General features: G+C 32.3%; 1 protein-coding gene across 1 annotated transcript; it reads left to right on the top strand.

Annotated features, from left to right (window-relative positions):
- The first annotated feature begins 9,042 nt into the window (after positions 1 to 9,042).
- Positions 9,043 to 15,299, top strand: LOC105772886 (folylpolyglutamate synthase-like). The gene is given in 15 exon segments (XM_052632459.1): positions 9,043 to 9,141; positions 9,144 to 9,175; positions 9,263 to 9,328; positions 9,751 to 9,860; positions 10,041 to 10,101; positions 10,723 to 10,806; positions 10,924 to 10,980; positions 11,116 to 11,176; positions 11,589 to 11,635; positions 12,169 to 12,246; positions 12,375 to 12,536; positions 12,614 to 12,862; positions 13,335 to 13,413; positions 13,605 to 14,236; positions 14,962 to 15,299. Coding segments are annotated over 14 exon segments (1,389 nt in total). The 5' UTR covers positions 9,043 to 9,050; the 3' UTR covers positions 13,817 to 14,236; positions 14,962 to 15,299.
- The last annotated feature ends 256 nt before the right edge of the window (positions 15,300 to 15,555 follow it).

The following is a 15,555-nucleotide window of genomic DNA, read 5'->3' as shown; positions in this document are numbered from 1 at the left end:
CAGATAGCCATATATCAGGAAATTCAAGCAAGCTAATATTAGGAAGCACCAGAGAGCCATTAACAGGAAGCTCACAAAGAGCCTTTAATCAGGAAGCTCACAAAGAGTCATATATCTGGACGCTCATAAGAGCTGTGGTGTGTCTACAACACATGCAGTATCACAACCAATCAAGATGCTTCGAAGAGCTATTAACGGGAAGCTTACTGAACCATATAACGAGAAGCTCGTGAGGGCCAAATATCGAGATGCTCTTTTGGGCTATGGTGTGTCTGCAACATATGCTAGATCACAACCAATCAGGAAACTTGTATCCATCAAATTTCATTTATTCAAACGGAACTTAACATTTTTTGGGCATGTCAGATATAAATATTTTCATATACATAACAAATTCATAATTTACATATAATATTCAATTCAAATATGAAAGTATACACAATTTAGTTACACGAACTTACCTCAACACTAGCTCGCGTATGAAAATCTACTAATCTAACACTTTTTCTTTTCCTCGATCTAATTCCTTATTTGGTCTTTTCGGATCCAATTAAGCTTGCTTGAATTTCTCTTTCTTAGCTAAGGTTTCCATAGAAATATTTAGGGAAGATGATATAAAATGATGATATTTTCTATTTAATTAAAATATCATCTTTTATTATTTCATCTTTCCAATTTAGTCCTTTTATTTTCTTAAATTTCCATGGATGAATCATCATAAATATCTACTAACTCCATTTAATGGTCTAATTGCCATATAAGGACCTCAAATTTTGAATTCCATAGCTATTTTCCACCTATAGCTACTAGAACTCAATTATTGTATTTTATGCAATTTGTTCATTTTATCAATTAAACAAGAAATCGGTAAAATTTTTCCTAATAAAATTTTCATACGATATTCCTATCATAATGCAAACCATTCAAAAATTTTAAAATAATTTTTCTTTTGACTAAAAATTTGTGGTCCCGAAACCACTATTCCAATTTCACTGAAAACGAGCTGTTACAATTAATATAACATGAAAAATCACATTAAAAATCCAACATAGAGGTGATCAAAAGTCCCGAAACATTATCAAAACGTACCAAATATATCAAATCATCTCAAGACAACTAAGGACCAATTTAGAGACATGAAAATCCACCTAGTGACCTGGGTACATGCCAAAGACTAAAAGTTTAAAAAGGAAAATTACAAAACTTAGGAGATAAGTTGAAACTTGATTCTCAGATTCTGAATAACGTCCAAATCAATCACAATATACTTGCTACATGCACACAGAATAAACATCCGCAAATTGAGCTTTTATAATCTTAGTGATGCTAACTAAATCAATTTCATAATATACAACCATTAAGTAATAGACCATATTATAACAACTTGAATCAATAATTTAAGATGCTAATAAACACACATTCACAACTTCATCATGTTAACAAAAATTTATTCAAACCTTTTGATCATATTCCATGTAACATCCTGATTTTGGGCCTAGTCTGAATAGTGGTTGCGAGACCAAAAATACGATATCAAAAAAATTATTTTATTATCATTTTGATGTCTACAGTATGATACTAAAGTTTTGTGAAATTTTCATAAAGAAATTTCCTCGTTTGAGTGCTCAATTTAATAAAAAAGACTAAATCGCGTAAGGTGCAAAACTTGAGATCTAATTGATAAATGCACTAAATAGCAATAGAATTGAAAAGTCTGGGCACTTACATGGTAATTATACCAATATAAAAGTGAAGAGACAAAGATGGACATGTAATAGGTGGATTTGGTGAAGTTATTAAAAGGTTAAATTGGTAAATAAGTTAATAAGTATAATAAAACAAAATAGCAAAAGCTATCATCTTTATTTTTCTTCTTCAACCGTAATAGAAAAGAAAATGGCAGCCATGGAATGGGTTTCATTTGGCCAAGCTTTGGATCTTGATAGGCGAGTGATTTTCGTCCCGTTTTTAATGATTTCTATGTTTTCGGAGTTGTGGTAACTCGATTTAGCTATCCCGTACCTTCATTTTAAAAATTGTTAAAGTTTGTGAATTTTGACATTGTTGATAAATTGTGTATTTTGATAATTGATGATAGAAAATACATCCTTATTGTTAGATAAACAACATTTGTAAAGTGATTTTTGATAGAAATGTCGATTAGGGACTAAATTGAGAAATGTGATAAATTGTGTGTAAAAGTGTGAATATGTGAAAAATGTGGGCTGATGTAAGTATGATAAATATTCGATTAGGCATGGGTAGCAAAGAAATTGAATGAATTTCATTTTACGATCCCAGAGGCAAAAGTGTAATTATGACAAAGTTTAGGGGTAAAAATAAAATTTTACCAAAAATGTGAAATTGGGCTAATTTGAGTAACATGATGAATAAATAAATTAAATTTGTTGTTATAGATCAAGGAATATGAGATTCAGAATTAGATCGGGGGAAAGCAAGATAATCGAGTAATTAACTTATTTCGTCATTTCATACCAAGGTAAGTTCGTATGTTAATAAGCATTAAATTTGATATGTTTAAAATGCTTAATCGACATCATGTGTTATTTCGTATGTTATTATTGGATCATGAATAATATAAAAATACGAGATTGTATTGAAAGATCAAATTAAGAGAAATGCAGGGCTAAGTATGATTGAATTTTGACATGTGATGAATTGACGGTAGAGACCATGGTTGGACCATGGCAATATGTGAGCCAGTGTAAGACCATGACTGGGACATGACATTGGCGTGTGATCTCGTGTAAGACTATGTTTGGGACATGGCATTGGCGTGTGATCTCGTGTAAGACCATGTCTTGGACATGGCATCGACATCGATATGTGAGCCAATGTAAGACCATGTCTGGGACATAGCGTCGGCAAGCATTTTCGTGTAATACCATAGCTGGGCTATTGGCATCAATATGATATTTCCATGTAAGACCATGTCTGAGACATGGCTTTGGTACGATACATTATGTACGAGTTTTCCTGAGTATCCTTAGTATCCCAAGAGGTTCAACGGGTAAATCCAAAGATTATGTCAAAGAAATGACAAGGTAAGATCACGTTGAAAGGGTACAGGTATGTACACAAAATTTATGAGTAAGTCATACCTATGAAAATAATATTGTGGTCACCTTGCGATTATAGGTCTATACTTATGATGTATAAGTAGGTGGTAAATTTGATTGATGATCATGTGTGAGGCTTTTAGGCCAAATTAAATTGAGACATGATAAGTTTAAGTTTTGTTGTTGATGTATAGGTTAAATTGGCCAATGAATGACATGTAAATATTTGATAATGACTAGCTATTGGAATAGTTAGTTAAAGGATATACTTTGGCGATATATATGATTAAATGGATGTTAATATAAAGAAAATATGAAAGAGTGAAATTTAGAAATAAAACAGTTTTGAACAACAAATGGTTGTGTAACTTTGAAAAATCACCAAAATTGTGGAAACTGAATTAGAATTTAAATAAGATATGAAATAAAATCTTATTGAGTCTATTTTCATATAAAAGAACTGGTGTAAGCAAAAGCATTTTATATTATGAGATATTTGAATTTTAGTGAGACAATGTCGAATGATTTTGGAATCCCCATCCCTGAATTTGGAAAATTATTAAAAATTCAAAAAAATAATTATGGGTTAGAATTTATATGTTTAAAATCCTGAATGAGTCTATTTTCAAGAGAAACAAACGGAAACATCATCTGAATTCCATACGAGAAGATAATTAATTTTAGTGTAGAAAGGTCGAAACTATCGATAGCATAATAAGGAAATTTTAAAGAATAAAATGTACTTATTGGACAAACCAAAATTCTAAAAATTTTATGGTAAGAAGATATATGAGTCTAGTTTCAGGTAAAATTTGCGAAACTTAATTTGGAGTTTTTAACTCAAGATGTAAATAATTTAGTGACTATGATTTGAGTAGATAGCTAGATACAAACTTGAGTAAATATTAGAACTATGTGCTTTTATGATTGTATTATTTTGAGAATATATTGTGAAGATTGATAAAACCATATTAATAAATTTTTTGTTATCTATATTCTTACTAAGCTTTATAGTTTATTCCTTTTCCTTTCTCTCATCTTATAGGTTTATTTAGCTAGCTCGGGTTGGAGATCGCCGGAGATGCTATCACACAATGACATTATCATTTGGGTATAAGTGAATGCAAGTATTTTTAAGTTTGTGGCATGTATAGGGACTTTTTCTTTTGAATTTTTGTGTCATTGTTAATGAGGCCAAATGTGTTGGCCTAATATAGTTCATGGTTCAATTGGTATACAACTATGAATGATGGCTTATGTTGATTATAAGCTTATGCATGTGTTAATGCCTTTTGTGAGTGTGAAGCTAATATATATTTTTTTATAATGATCTAAATAGGATGATTAAGTAAGACAAATGATAATATGATGATGATATGTTAGTAACTTATTTATGGTCATTTGCTTGCCTAAGTATGTTATGTGTGACCACACGGCTTACCCACATGGGCGTGTCCCAAACCACACGGGCGTGTAGTCCTATTTCATGATAAAATTTTCTAAGTTTCCCAAAGTACCCAAAGTTCTCGGTTTAGTCCCGAACTACTCTCAATGTATGTTTTGGGCCTTGTGGGCCTATGTAAGGGACTATATGATTATTTTTGAATGGTTTTAATTTAGATTAATTTTTATGACTCAGAATAATATGATTTCTTGTGTTTAAGTCCAGTAACGCCTTGAACCCTGTTCCGGCGTTGAATATGGGTAAGAGGTGTTACATTCCAAATACTTAAAATTCATATGATTTCTTTTGAGCACATCGCATATCATTTCAACCCATATTACAAAAAATCATAATTATCTATAATTCAAATCTACACACTACACAACATCATGATGATGATTTAGTCACTTTAGAATTAGCCCCTATTAACCAAATATGGAACAAGAAATGAATATACAGATTAATCCCTAAACACTCAAAATAGTTGTGCACATGTGCCAAATGGGCAAAAATGTACTAATGCGTGTATAACAAAACTTCCCCAAACATTCTAATAATGTACTTAAGTGCTAATTAAGAATAACCCACAAGGGTCATGCTTCATTCCCCAACACAAATAATCCTATGACATGCTAATTATATCCGAATACAAAGGTTGGATGTCTCATTTATTTACAATAATCATAATTCATAAAGCAATACTATGGATTCTCATTACTCACCACTGAACATTAATTAAGCATATGTCAACATGCATGTAGCCAAACATCAACTTTACATAAACCATAATCAAACATTCCTAAGCTAAATTAATTAATCAAAGCATATATCACAAAATCAAATTAAGCTAACACAAATCAAAATTTGCAATGCCTCTGAAACCTTTCCATTCCCCTTAGCTTCATGTTCATAGTCAGACATTAAAAATCAAATTAGTACATCAATTATTAACATTAAATACACCTTAAACTAATTGTAACATCCTTAAAACCTCCTTAGTCGTAAACAATATGTGATAGATTCTTAGTGAAATAATGTACTAAGATCAAAGAAAGTGAAAGTCGTAGGTTACCAAAGAAAGTTGAATCAAGAAGTATGACATGATGTATTAAATTAAGGAAGGACTAAATCATAAAAATATGAAAAGTATTGCGACCTTAGTGTAAATATTTAGAAATTATGAGGACAAAATATAAATACAAAAAAGTTGAAGGACCAAAATCCAAATATCTTAAAGGAGGAAAGGGAAAAAGTAGAATGAATTGGTGAAAGAGCACCAAATTGAAGAAGTAAAAATAAAAAGGACTCAATTGTAATTTTACCAAAATAAGAAATGACATAAAAGTGAATATTGAGATATTACAAGGCTAAAATAGTCATTTTCAATCAAGATAATTATTATGATGAATATTTGGTATTGAAATGTGATTGGTGGAATATTTTAATTATTATAAGATATTTTATATTGTATTTTAATACTTTAATTAATTAAATTAATGAGATATTTTCACGAAAAATGTAGAGAATTATCTCTTCTTTCTATTCTTCTCACGGTAGCTTTTATATATAAAGAGGAAGTTTTTATTTTGTTACAATTTGGTCATTTATCATGCCATTCCCCTATTCTACCCCAAATTCTTGAGAATTTCCAAATGTGCCCAAGAGTAAAAATGAAGTAGAAATTTTAAAGAGTATGAACAACAATTTATAAACAAGAAATTAGTAGATTGAAGTGAATAACACGAGAAAAAAAGAAAAGAATAGTGATGAAGTTGAGAAAGAAGTGGAAGAGAAGCAAAACAGAAGAAATTCTTGTTAAAAGAAGTAAGTTTTCTTATTAGCTTTACATGTATTTTAATGAATTGAGTTAAAAGAAATTATGAATGATATGTATAATATGTGTATTTTAATTGAAATAGTAGAGATAGAAAGTATTAGTAAAGTATGATATGTAAAAACACTAAGCTTTCAAGTGAGAGAGAAATATAATTTGTATTATGAGAAGTATTAAGGTAAATGAATGAATATGTTATTAACATATAAATCTAAATGATTAAATTGAATAGTAATCAAAAGTATAATGATTATAAAAGTAAATATTTTCACTAAAATAGTTTCGGATAGCAATAAGAGCTTAACTTTGAAATTTTACAAAAAATTTAAAATTTGAGTTAGAGGTTGAAACAAATATGAAATTAAATTCTATTGAGTCTAGTATTATATAAAAAATTGTGTAAGTAATGGAATTGTAAATTATGAGATATATTAATTTTAGGGAGATAAGGTCAGAATGATTTTGAGCTCTCCTGTTCTAACTTTAAAAATTCATTAAGAATTATAAAAAAATAATTAATAGACAAATTTTATATGTATGAAATGATTAATGAGTCTATTTTTAAGAGAAACAAATAAAATCTTAAATAAATTTTGCACTAAAAGATAAATGTATTTTAGTGGAAGTAGGTCTAATCTGCCTAGCAATAGAACAAGGGAGAATTTGAAGAAAATACCACACACACACACACACACACGTGTGTGTGTATATATATAGCAAGAGATGGAATTTGCTAATATGTAAGTGAAGTTAAAATGAACTTGTGTAAATTAGATTGACCTTTAGTGAAATTTTAAGCTTGGAAAGTGACCAAGAATAAATGAAAATGACATAAGAATGCTTATTTTTCTCCTGACCATTAACCTTCTTTTTCTTTTTTTCTTCTCATTCACTCCATGTGCTTTCTTTCTTTTCAGTTTGCAGATTTATTTTATGGGTATCTTTGTTGTCTTCACAAGTTATGAAGGACAGATGATGATGCCTATTATTGCTAAAACACTGTCGACCACCGACAATTTCTTTTAGAAAGTGGATGGCTCTTTCGTTGATTTCTTAATTTGTTTTTGTTTTGAGAGTATTTCAGAATAATAAATGATTTCATGAGTCGGTTTGGACCTATGATGTCTTAAGTTTTATATGTTTTTTGTTTATTTTTCCATTATTTAATAAATCTTCACTTTTAGAAGTTTTTGTCTACTCTTGGAGTTCGCCTTTTATTCTTGCTTTTGCAAGTGATTTTAAGGTTAGTTTTGTCGTCGTCCTCTCTAGTTTGGTGGATGCTCAATTCTTTTATTGATTTATGCCTGCCGATTTTGAGCACCCATGACTGATTTTCTTATTGTATTAAAGTACTTGCAATCACTCCAAATATGTTGTGACAGAGCAAATTGTCAAAGTGCCATAATGTTCTATTAATATTAAGGCTAAAGCCTTTGTTGTGTTAATGGAGCTTGTCCTTTACCTCCTACAATGGGTTTTGTTATTCTCCCGAATTATATGGTCACATACATTGAATGAATTAATAAATTTTCCTTTTAAAAAATAAAAAATAAAAAAATAAAAAAATAAAAAATAAAATTTAATTAATGAATTACACTGCCCATTACAAAAAGCCTCTCAATTTAATTTCTCGAAATAGCTCAATTTAAATATGGAAATGAACTTTTAATTATTTATTTATTAATCTTTGTGTTTTAAATATGAAAAAGACAAGTTGAAATTGCTTAGCATAGGCTTGTGGTTATTTTTGGATAATCAACTCATTCTTTTAAATTTTGAATGTGGTCGTTTAACTCGTTCTTTTAAAGCTATCATTGAATATCAAACATAGGAAAGTTTATGATGGGGCCATTAGGGTATCGTCAATCACACAACAATATCAACACAATCAACAAAATTTTGTTTAGACCTATTCGCTTGGTAGGCTAGTAGTTGATCAGATGCGGTGGTTCAAATGATCCAAGGTTTAGAGTATGGGGACGATATCTAGAGTTGAGGTTCCTACAACTTCTCCTTTGTAGTATTTGCACTTAAATTTTCTATCTAAGATCATCTTACTTATAAGTATGATCTAATATCACGGGTCGTGAATCAAATTATCATTGTGCATGAATATCCAATGAAAGTTAACTAATTAAATGAGACTCATTTGATCAGCTTGAAGTGGCTTAACTCGTGGAACATACTAATACTATAAGCAAAATTTAAGAGGAAAAGTCCTATATAATCGTTATTAGCATGAAGAGGTTGTTCATTTGTTTTTGGTTGTTTATAGTTTTTGTTTATTTTGACTGCCAAATGATATTGCAAAAGGAAATATCAAAAAAATCCCAAGGTTTAGGAGCCTTTTAACCAAAAATTTTAGGTGTATAAAAGAATAAAATAAGATAAAAGCTAGTGGGGAATCTTTGTCTGCGACCAACCCTCAAAACAAAAACAAAACGATGTCACTATTGGTGAATGTGGTTCCTTGCGTTAAAATTTCCCAACCCTCCAATCCCAATCCCAATCCCAATCCCAATCTCATCATCTCTTGGTCTTCACTTCTCAACGCCTCCTCTCATTTCCCAAATCCTTTCATCCATCCAAATAAAAAATATCCCAATGGCTGAAGGTAAAAAAAAAAAGATTGAAAAACTGTTTTTTTTCCCAGTTTTTATGATTTTCTGTTTTGTTTTTTGTAGGAGGATCGATGGAGTCTGCGGCGGGTCGATACCAATCGACGTTGGATGCCTTGTCGTCGTTGATAACGAAAAAGAGCCGTGCTGACAAGAGTAATAAAGGGACCGCTACGACTTGCTCTTTGATTATTTGAAAGTAATTTGGTTTTGTTTTGATTGAGTTCTTTTCAGAAATTGATTTTTTTAGAGTTTAAAATTAAGCTGATTGTTGAATGGATTATAGATTTTGGAACTGGATGAGGCAATTTCACAGTTGAAAATCATCCATGTTGCTGGCACTAAAGGAAAGGTATTGAAAATTTTCTTTCTCTGAAACTCATTAATTTTAGCTAATTAACTTTAAGAATATTTTGCCTTTTTTTTTTTTTGCTTTTGTATGCTGCATTTATCTGTAGCTTCGTCCTCGCATTTGCCACTATTTTCTACTGGTTTTTTTTTTTTTCTAAGAACTGGTATCAGTAGTCACATTGGCGCCGACTATTCTGAGTTAAGTCGGGTTAACCCTGAGGTGGAAAAACTCCCCCAATACATATTTTCTCCTTTCGCAAGACTTGAACAGATGCCGGTACCGATCTCCTTAGCACTCGGTCTTATAGGCATTGGTGCTATTTTGGTCTAGTTGGCTTCAATGTAACTTAAATCTTCTATTATGTTTGTATATAGCATATGAATTGATATACTGATTCTCTCTTCATTTGGAAATTTGAAAAGGGATCAACATGCACGTTTGCTGAATCTATATTACGTAATTGTGGGTTTCGAACTGGACTTTTCACATCTCCTCATCTTATTGATGTTCGTGAAAGGTTTCGACTGGATGGGTAAGCGTTTCAAATGGGTGGTTTGTCTATTTAATTGGTCTTATGTAGGAAGTTAAGTTCTTGTCTATAATTTTTAAAGCTTTCTATAGTTAATGTTGGCTAACTACTGCTATCTATGAGTATTTATAATTTTAGGTGTTGATAGTATTGTTAATTTCTTGTCTTTCTTGGCTGTTTCAGTTTGGAAATAAGTGAGGAGAAATTCTTGGAATATTTCTGGTGGTGCTATGATAGGCTGAAGGTACATCCACACTAGGGTTCCGTCCTGCTGGGGTCTTCTACAATTTTACTTGCCTTTCTCTATGTTATTAAGTTGGTTTTTTAATTTTTTTAACATCAATTATTGTCTGTCCTAAGTAGTAAGTATTTGGCTCTACAATAAGGACTTCCTATGTCGTCAACTAGTATTGTACAAGAATTAGTTGTAAATTGTTTATTAGAATTTGCTAAATTATTTCTCCTAGTATTTGTCTTCAACAAAGCATCATCAGACTAAAAGCTAATAGTCATGCATGGTGCATATGATGACCTTTTTTATTTATTATTATTTTTTTGGGGGGGGGGGAATACTTTTTAAGAATTTGGCATGGTCAATAGGAAGTTAGGGCTTCTCTAGCCAATCAGTCTAGTAGAAGGAATAAGAATTGAGTTGTATAGCATTTCAAACAAACCTGAATAGTCCGCATGGACTTGCCTGGACTCTCTGCCTTTTTGACAGCTTGAAACAGCATCATCTGCAGTATCATTTCTCTCAGAGTCCAGTTCCATATTTATCATTGAATAAACAGTATTGTCTTTTATTTTGGGCTTTTCCTTTGAACAATGAGTTTAATCCTACTTAACTTTTTTCGTTGATTCATAGGAAAAAACCAATGATGATGTACCAATGCCTACATACTTTCGCTTCCTGGCCTTGCTTGCCTTTAAGATATTTGCAGCAGAGCAGGTTTGATGTGTGTTATGATCCTTCTATATGAAGCTGTTCCCATGTTGCTTCTACCATTTCATGATCATCCTCTGCCATGAAGTGAAAATATTGATTGTCTTTAAATTGTCCATGCAGGTTGATGTTGCAATTCTGGAGGTTGGTTTGGGTGGAAGGTTTGATGCAACCAATGTGGTATTTTTCTAATTTTGTTCACAAATACTCTACATATCTGCCAAGCTAAGCTTATCATTTCTGGCCATTGTGATGCTAGAATATAAAGCTAATGCCTATCTTGTTCTATTTTTTCTCAATGTGTCCTTTTTTCAGGTTAAAAAACCTATTGTATGTGGTATATCTTCCCTTGGGTATGATCACATGGAGATTCTTGGTTAGTATTATATCTTCTCATGAACGTTCATAATTAATATAAGTGAAAGATCTCTGAATATCTTTGTGAAGTTATTGAACAAGATCTCTGAGTAACAGAGACATTTCATTTTGTATTCCATTATTTTTAACATTGTTCAGTAAATTTGTGACATCAAAGGTTTTTTGAGCCTAATGTTGAAAACTATATTTCCAGCATATCTGTGAGATTTCATTATCCGGAGAACAAATAAATTATGCAGAACTAAATGAAAAAATATCCCTATATACTAACTTTCTGAGCGACGTGAATAATTACTTATGAATTTTGTCATTTGGTGTATCCATGTATGTCAAAATAACTTGCTTCTTTCAGAATAATTAAAGCTAATGCTAAAGATTACTTTCTTTCCTCTTTTGGATGCCATAAACAGGAAATACTCTGGGAGAAATTGCTGGGGAGAAGGCTGGTATTTTTAAGGTGCTTTTACTTTTAGAACCACGACGATTTAAAGCATATGATAAGACTCTGTTCCAGTTTTGGAACATAGTTTAAATCTATTTCCTTTTTCTTGGGTGTGCTTGGTTGAATGGAAAAGTTGAAGGATGAAGAGTGAGAAAGTGAAAAGAAAGTAAATTGTGTTTGCTTGGTAGGAAATAAAAGCGAAAGAAAAGAAAATAGGAAAGATGACTATTTTCTATTCTAATACATAAAAGCAAATCATTCCAAATTATAATGATAAGAGGAGAGAGAGCAAGTGAGATGTGAGTTAAGTGTGCATATTTACAAGATTAAGTACTTTTTTTTTTAAATTTTCATTTTCCAACGCTACCAAGCCATAGATGAAAATAAAATTAATTTTCATTTCATTTTTCTGTCTTTCCTACCAAGCGTACCAATGGAAAGAAACAACGTTTTTTCTATTTTTCTGCTTTTCGCCAATTTTTCATCTTTCTAATTTTCTTTCCATCTTATCGAGCAAAACCTTTATGTTAGTACTCTTTCTGATGCAGCATGAAATCCCTGCCTTTACTGTACCTCAGCCTGATGAGGCAATGCATGTGCTTGAAGAGAAAGCTTCAAAGTTGAATGTATGTTGCATACACTTCCATTTCTGAGTTTCCTGATGCAAAGAACTTGAATGCATGACTCAACTTGTATTCAAATTCTGGATATTGCCTTGTTCTAAAGGACATGAATATAATTACGTCCTTAACAGATAAACCTTCAAGTAGCACATCCACTAGATGCGAATTTGCTGAATGGTCTAAAACTTGCACTTGAAGGTGAACATCAATATTTGAATGCTGGTCTTGCTGTTGCACTGTGTTCTACTTGGCTTCGGAGGACTGGTCATCCTATCATTAATTTCAATCAAACAGTAGGTTCTATTTATTGGAGACTTTCTCTGCATTCCAATTTCCAATTGCTTAAAAGTTATTTATTTCCTGGGAATAGGGTCCATTACCTGAACCATTTATTAAGGGCCTAACCACAGCAAGTTTGCAAGGGCGGGCTCAGATTGTCCCTGACATTGAAAGCCCTGGAAATCTGGTTTTTTATTTGGATGGAGCCCACAGTCCTGAAAGCATGGAAGCTTGTGCAAGGTGGTTTTCTCTTTGCACTAGGGATGATAATCACCTATCTAACCTGAATTGTCAGCCACAGCAGCATATGGATGAAGGATCTAAGAAGGATACTGCCCAGGTAGAATGCCCTGCTCTTTTCCACAGTTTTAAAAACTTAGACGTAATTGAGAGTACTCTGTCCTTACAAACATCAGTTTTGTTTTGATCTCATTATATCCACTGTTCAACCTTTTCTATTTTAGCAAGTCAAAAGAAGCAATCAAACACGTGGAGTTTGGTGCTGACTTGTATTTTGCTTATGAGTAATAGTATGAAGGATAATCTAAACCTAGGAGGCTATTTGGTTTTTCAGAAAGCTTCAGAAATTTGATGATTGAGTTTATAAAGCTCAAACATAACTTGAGGCAAAAGTAAATGTATATTTTGATAATTCCTTGAGCTTCTGGCTGTAAACTGTTGCTACTTTTTTCAAATATACATTCATGCACACCTTATTTATACTTCCGTGCTTTTCTAAACTTTAAGCTGTACAATAGATTTGGGCTGCATCTTGATGATACTGGATTTAAGCTTTTGAGAATTACTTGCAGATTCTGCTATTCAATTGTATGTCAGTGCGAGATCCTCAGTTGCTTCTGCCTCGCTTGATGAGGACATGTGCCAGCCATGGTAATTACTTGAGTTAGAGGCATGTTTAGATATGTTCTCTTGGATAGAATTTTACATCCATATGATGGAAAGCATTGTAAATGCTTTTGAAGTTCATGAAAGATCTGGTGTTTTAGGGGAATGATTACGTTCAGGTGCTTTAATTCTTTATTGCACTATTTTAGTCTAAAATCTATTAATTGATACTTCAGGTGTCTGCTTCCAGAAGGCTCTGTTTGTGCCAAACATATCCGTGTATCACAAGGTTGGATCCCAGGCTTTACCCACAGTTGATCCTCAAGTTGATTTGTCATGGCAATTTGGTCTTCAAAGCGCATGGGAAAGCCTTATGCAGAGTGATAAAGGTGCCAGTCTAATGCATGGCATCACATTCTTCTTATTTTCCAAAATTCATAGTTTGTGAGTTATGTTGAATTTGTAATTTTAAAATAATTAAGTCTGCAGCCTTTTCATCGGATAATGTTTCAAGTTTTTCCCCATATTTTGATTTCCAATGGGATTTACTTCCTTGGGATTCAAATCCCTTTTTCTGCTTGATGATATAAGTGAACTGATTTTAATTATGATCATCACAAAATGTGCAAATTTATTGTGGACATGGAGCATAACTAAGGGTGCTTTAGTTCGGTTTAGTTTATAATGATTGGATCTTTCATATACTAGGAGGGAGCCCAGTAACACGGACCAAGCTTGTGAAGAAGTGAAAGATGATACAGGAATGAGGGTTACGAGTTGTAAAAACAGTTTTGTCTTTTCTTCTCTACCATCAGCTATCAAATGGCTCAGGGATACTGCCCAGAAGGATCGATTTGTTCATTTTCAGGTAATGATTGTGTTTTGTGGATTATATTTGCTTGAGATTATAAGCTTGCTGTTGCAAATATTTGCCTGCCTCTTATATATAACAAGGTTAGAGTACTTTACATCGAGTTCCTGGATATAGTCTCAGAACTTAGCATTCTAACTTTGTTTTGATGTGGTGGTTGTTGAAAGTGTAGCTTGTAAAACCTTGGAGGATATTGGAACGTGTAGGATTATGCATGAATCGAGCCATTGAGTGGCTCTTGTTCTGTTCCTCTGAAACATTATTTTATTATTGAATTGAGAGTAAAGTATGGATGATCTCCTGTGAGCTGTCTTTTATGGTGGTTGATATTTGTGTCGATTAAATTGCTGGGTCTTTAATATAATACATGTAGCCTACTGTCTTGGGAATAATTGGTTAGGCTTAGTGAATAATTTGTCAGAAAAGTACCTGATCGGGGAATGTCAGATATACTCAATTTTCAAAAGTTCTTCATATATTTAGAGCATTATATCCAACACCCATGTCCGAATATGTGTTGAATATGAGTGTCAACCTAAGTAGGGAGAACTCGGCAAAAACTTAACCATAGCCTATAGGCATATCCCTATACTCCTTGGTCTTAGTGAAAAAGCATCGAGGTTGTGGTTCAGTTGTAGCTTTTTCTTTTCTTTAATGCTTACAACTCTCACTTCGTTTGTGTTTCTCTTGGGTTTTATAATTCCCTTATCTTGATTGATTAGGTCCTTGTAACTGGTTCCTTGCATCTCGTTGGTGATGTTTTGAGATTAATCAAGAAATGAGGCCAAATCTCCATATGCGCTCGTAGTTCTTCCTACATCGTTGGTCTAACAGACATCGGTTCATTTTCTTTACAAGTGAGGCAACGTCTCCACTGTCTCCCAACAGCCTGCTAATGGCTTCCGAGCTGTCGGATTTTCGGGGGGTTGCTGGTTTAGGTAAAAACACCTTTTATGAATTTTGGGGTTGGCATAGCTTACATGAGCAACAATTGAATTATTGTTTTTGAAACATGTTGAGATAAATCCAACAAAACATTGCAATTCATTTTGGATGACAACTGACAATTTTATGTTCATTACTTTTAGGCCTTACAACCCTTCTGCCTGTCTAGAGATGTTTGTAGGATGATTGAGTTTTAATTTTTTTTACACTAATCCAATTTCATTTAGGTTGGTGCATATGGTTTTTTTTTCTTCTTTCAAAATGCACATGTTTTACTTCATACATTTTTTTAATAGTTACGTTGTAGTGTTATATATTGACATAATGATAGATTAAGCTCTTATATTAGTTTGGTTTATTTTTACGTTTTA

The sequence above is a fragment of the Gossypium raimondii genome, chromosome 6 (genome assembly GCF_025698545.1).
Source record: "Gossypium raimondii isolate GPD5lz chromosome 6, ASM2569854v1, whole genome shotgun sequence".
Classification (NCBI taxonomy): domain Eukaryota; kingdom Viridiplantae; phylum Streptophyta; class Magnoliopsida; order Malvales; family Malvaceae; genus Gossypium; species Gossypium raimondii.
The sequence above is the reverse complement of the archived record's forward strand: the minus strand, read 5'-3'. Positions and strand labels throughout refer to the sequence as shown.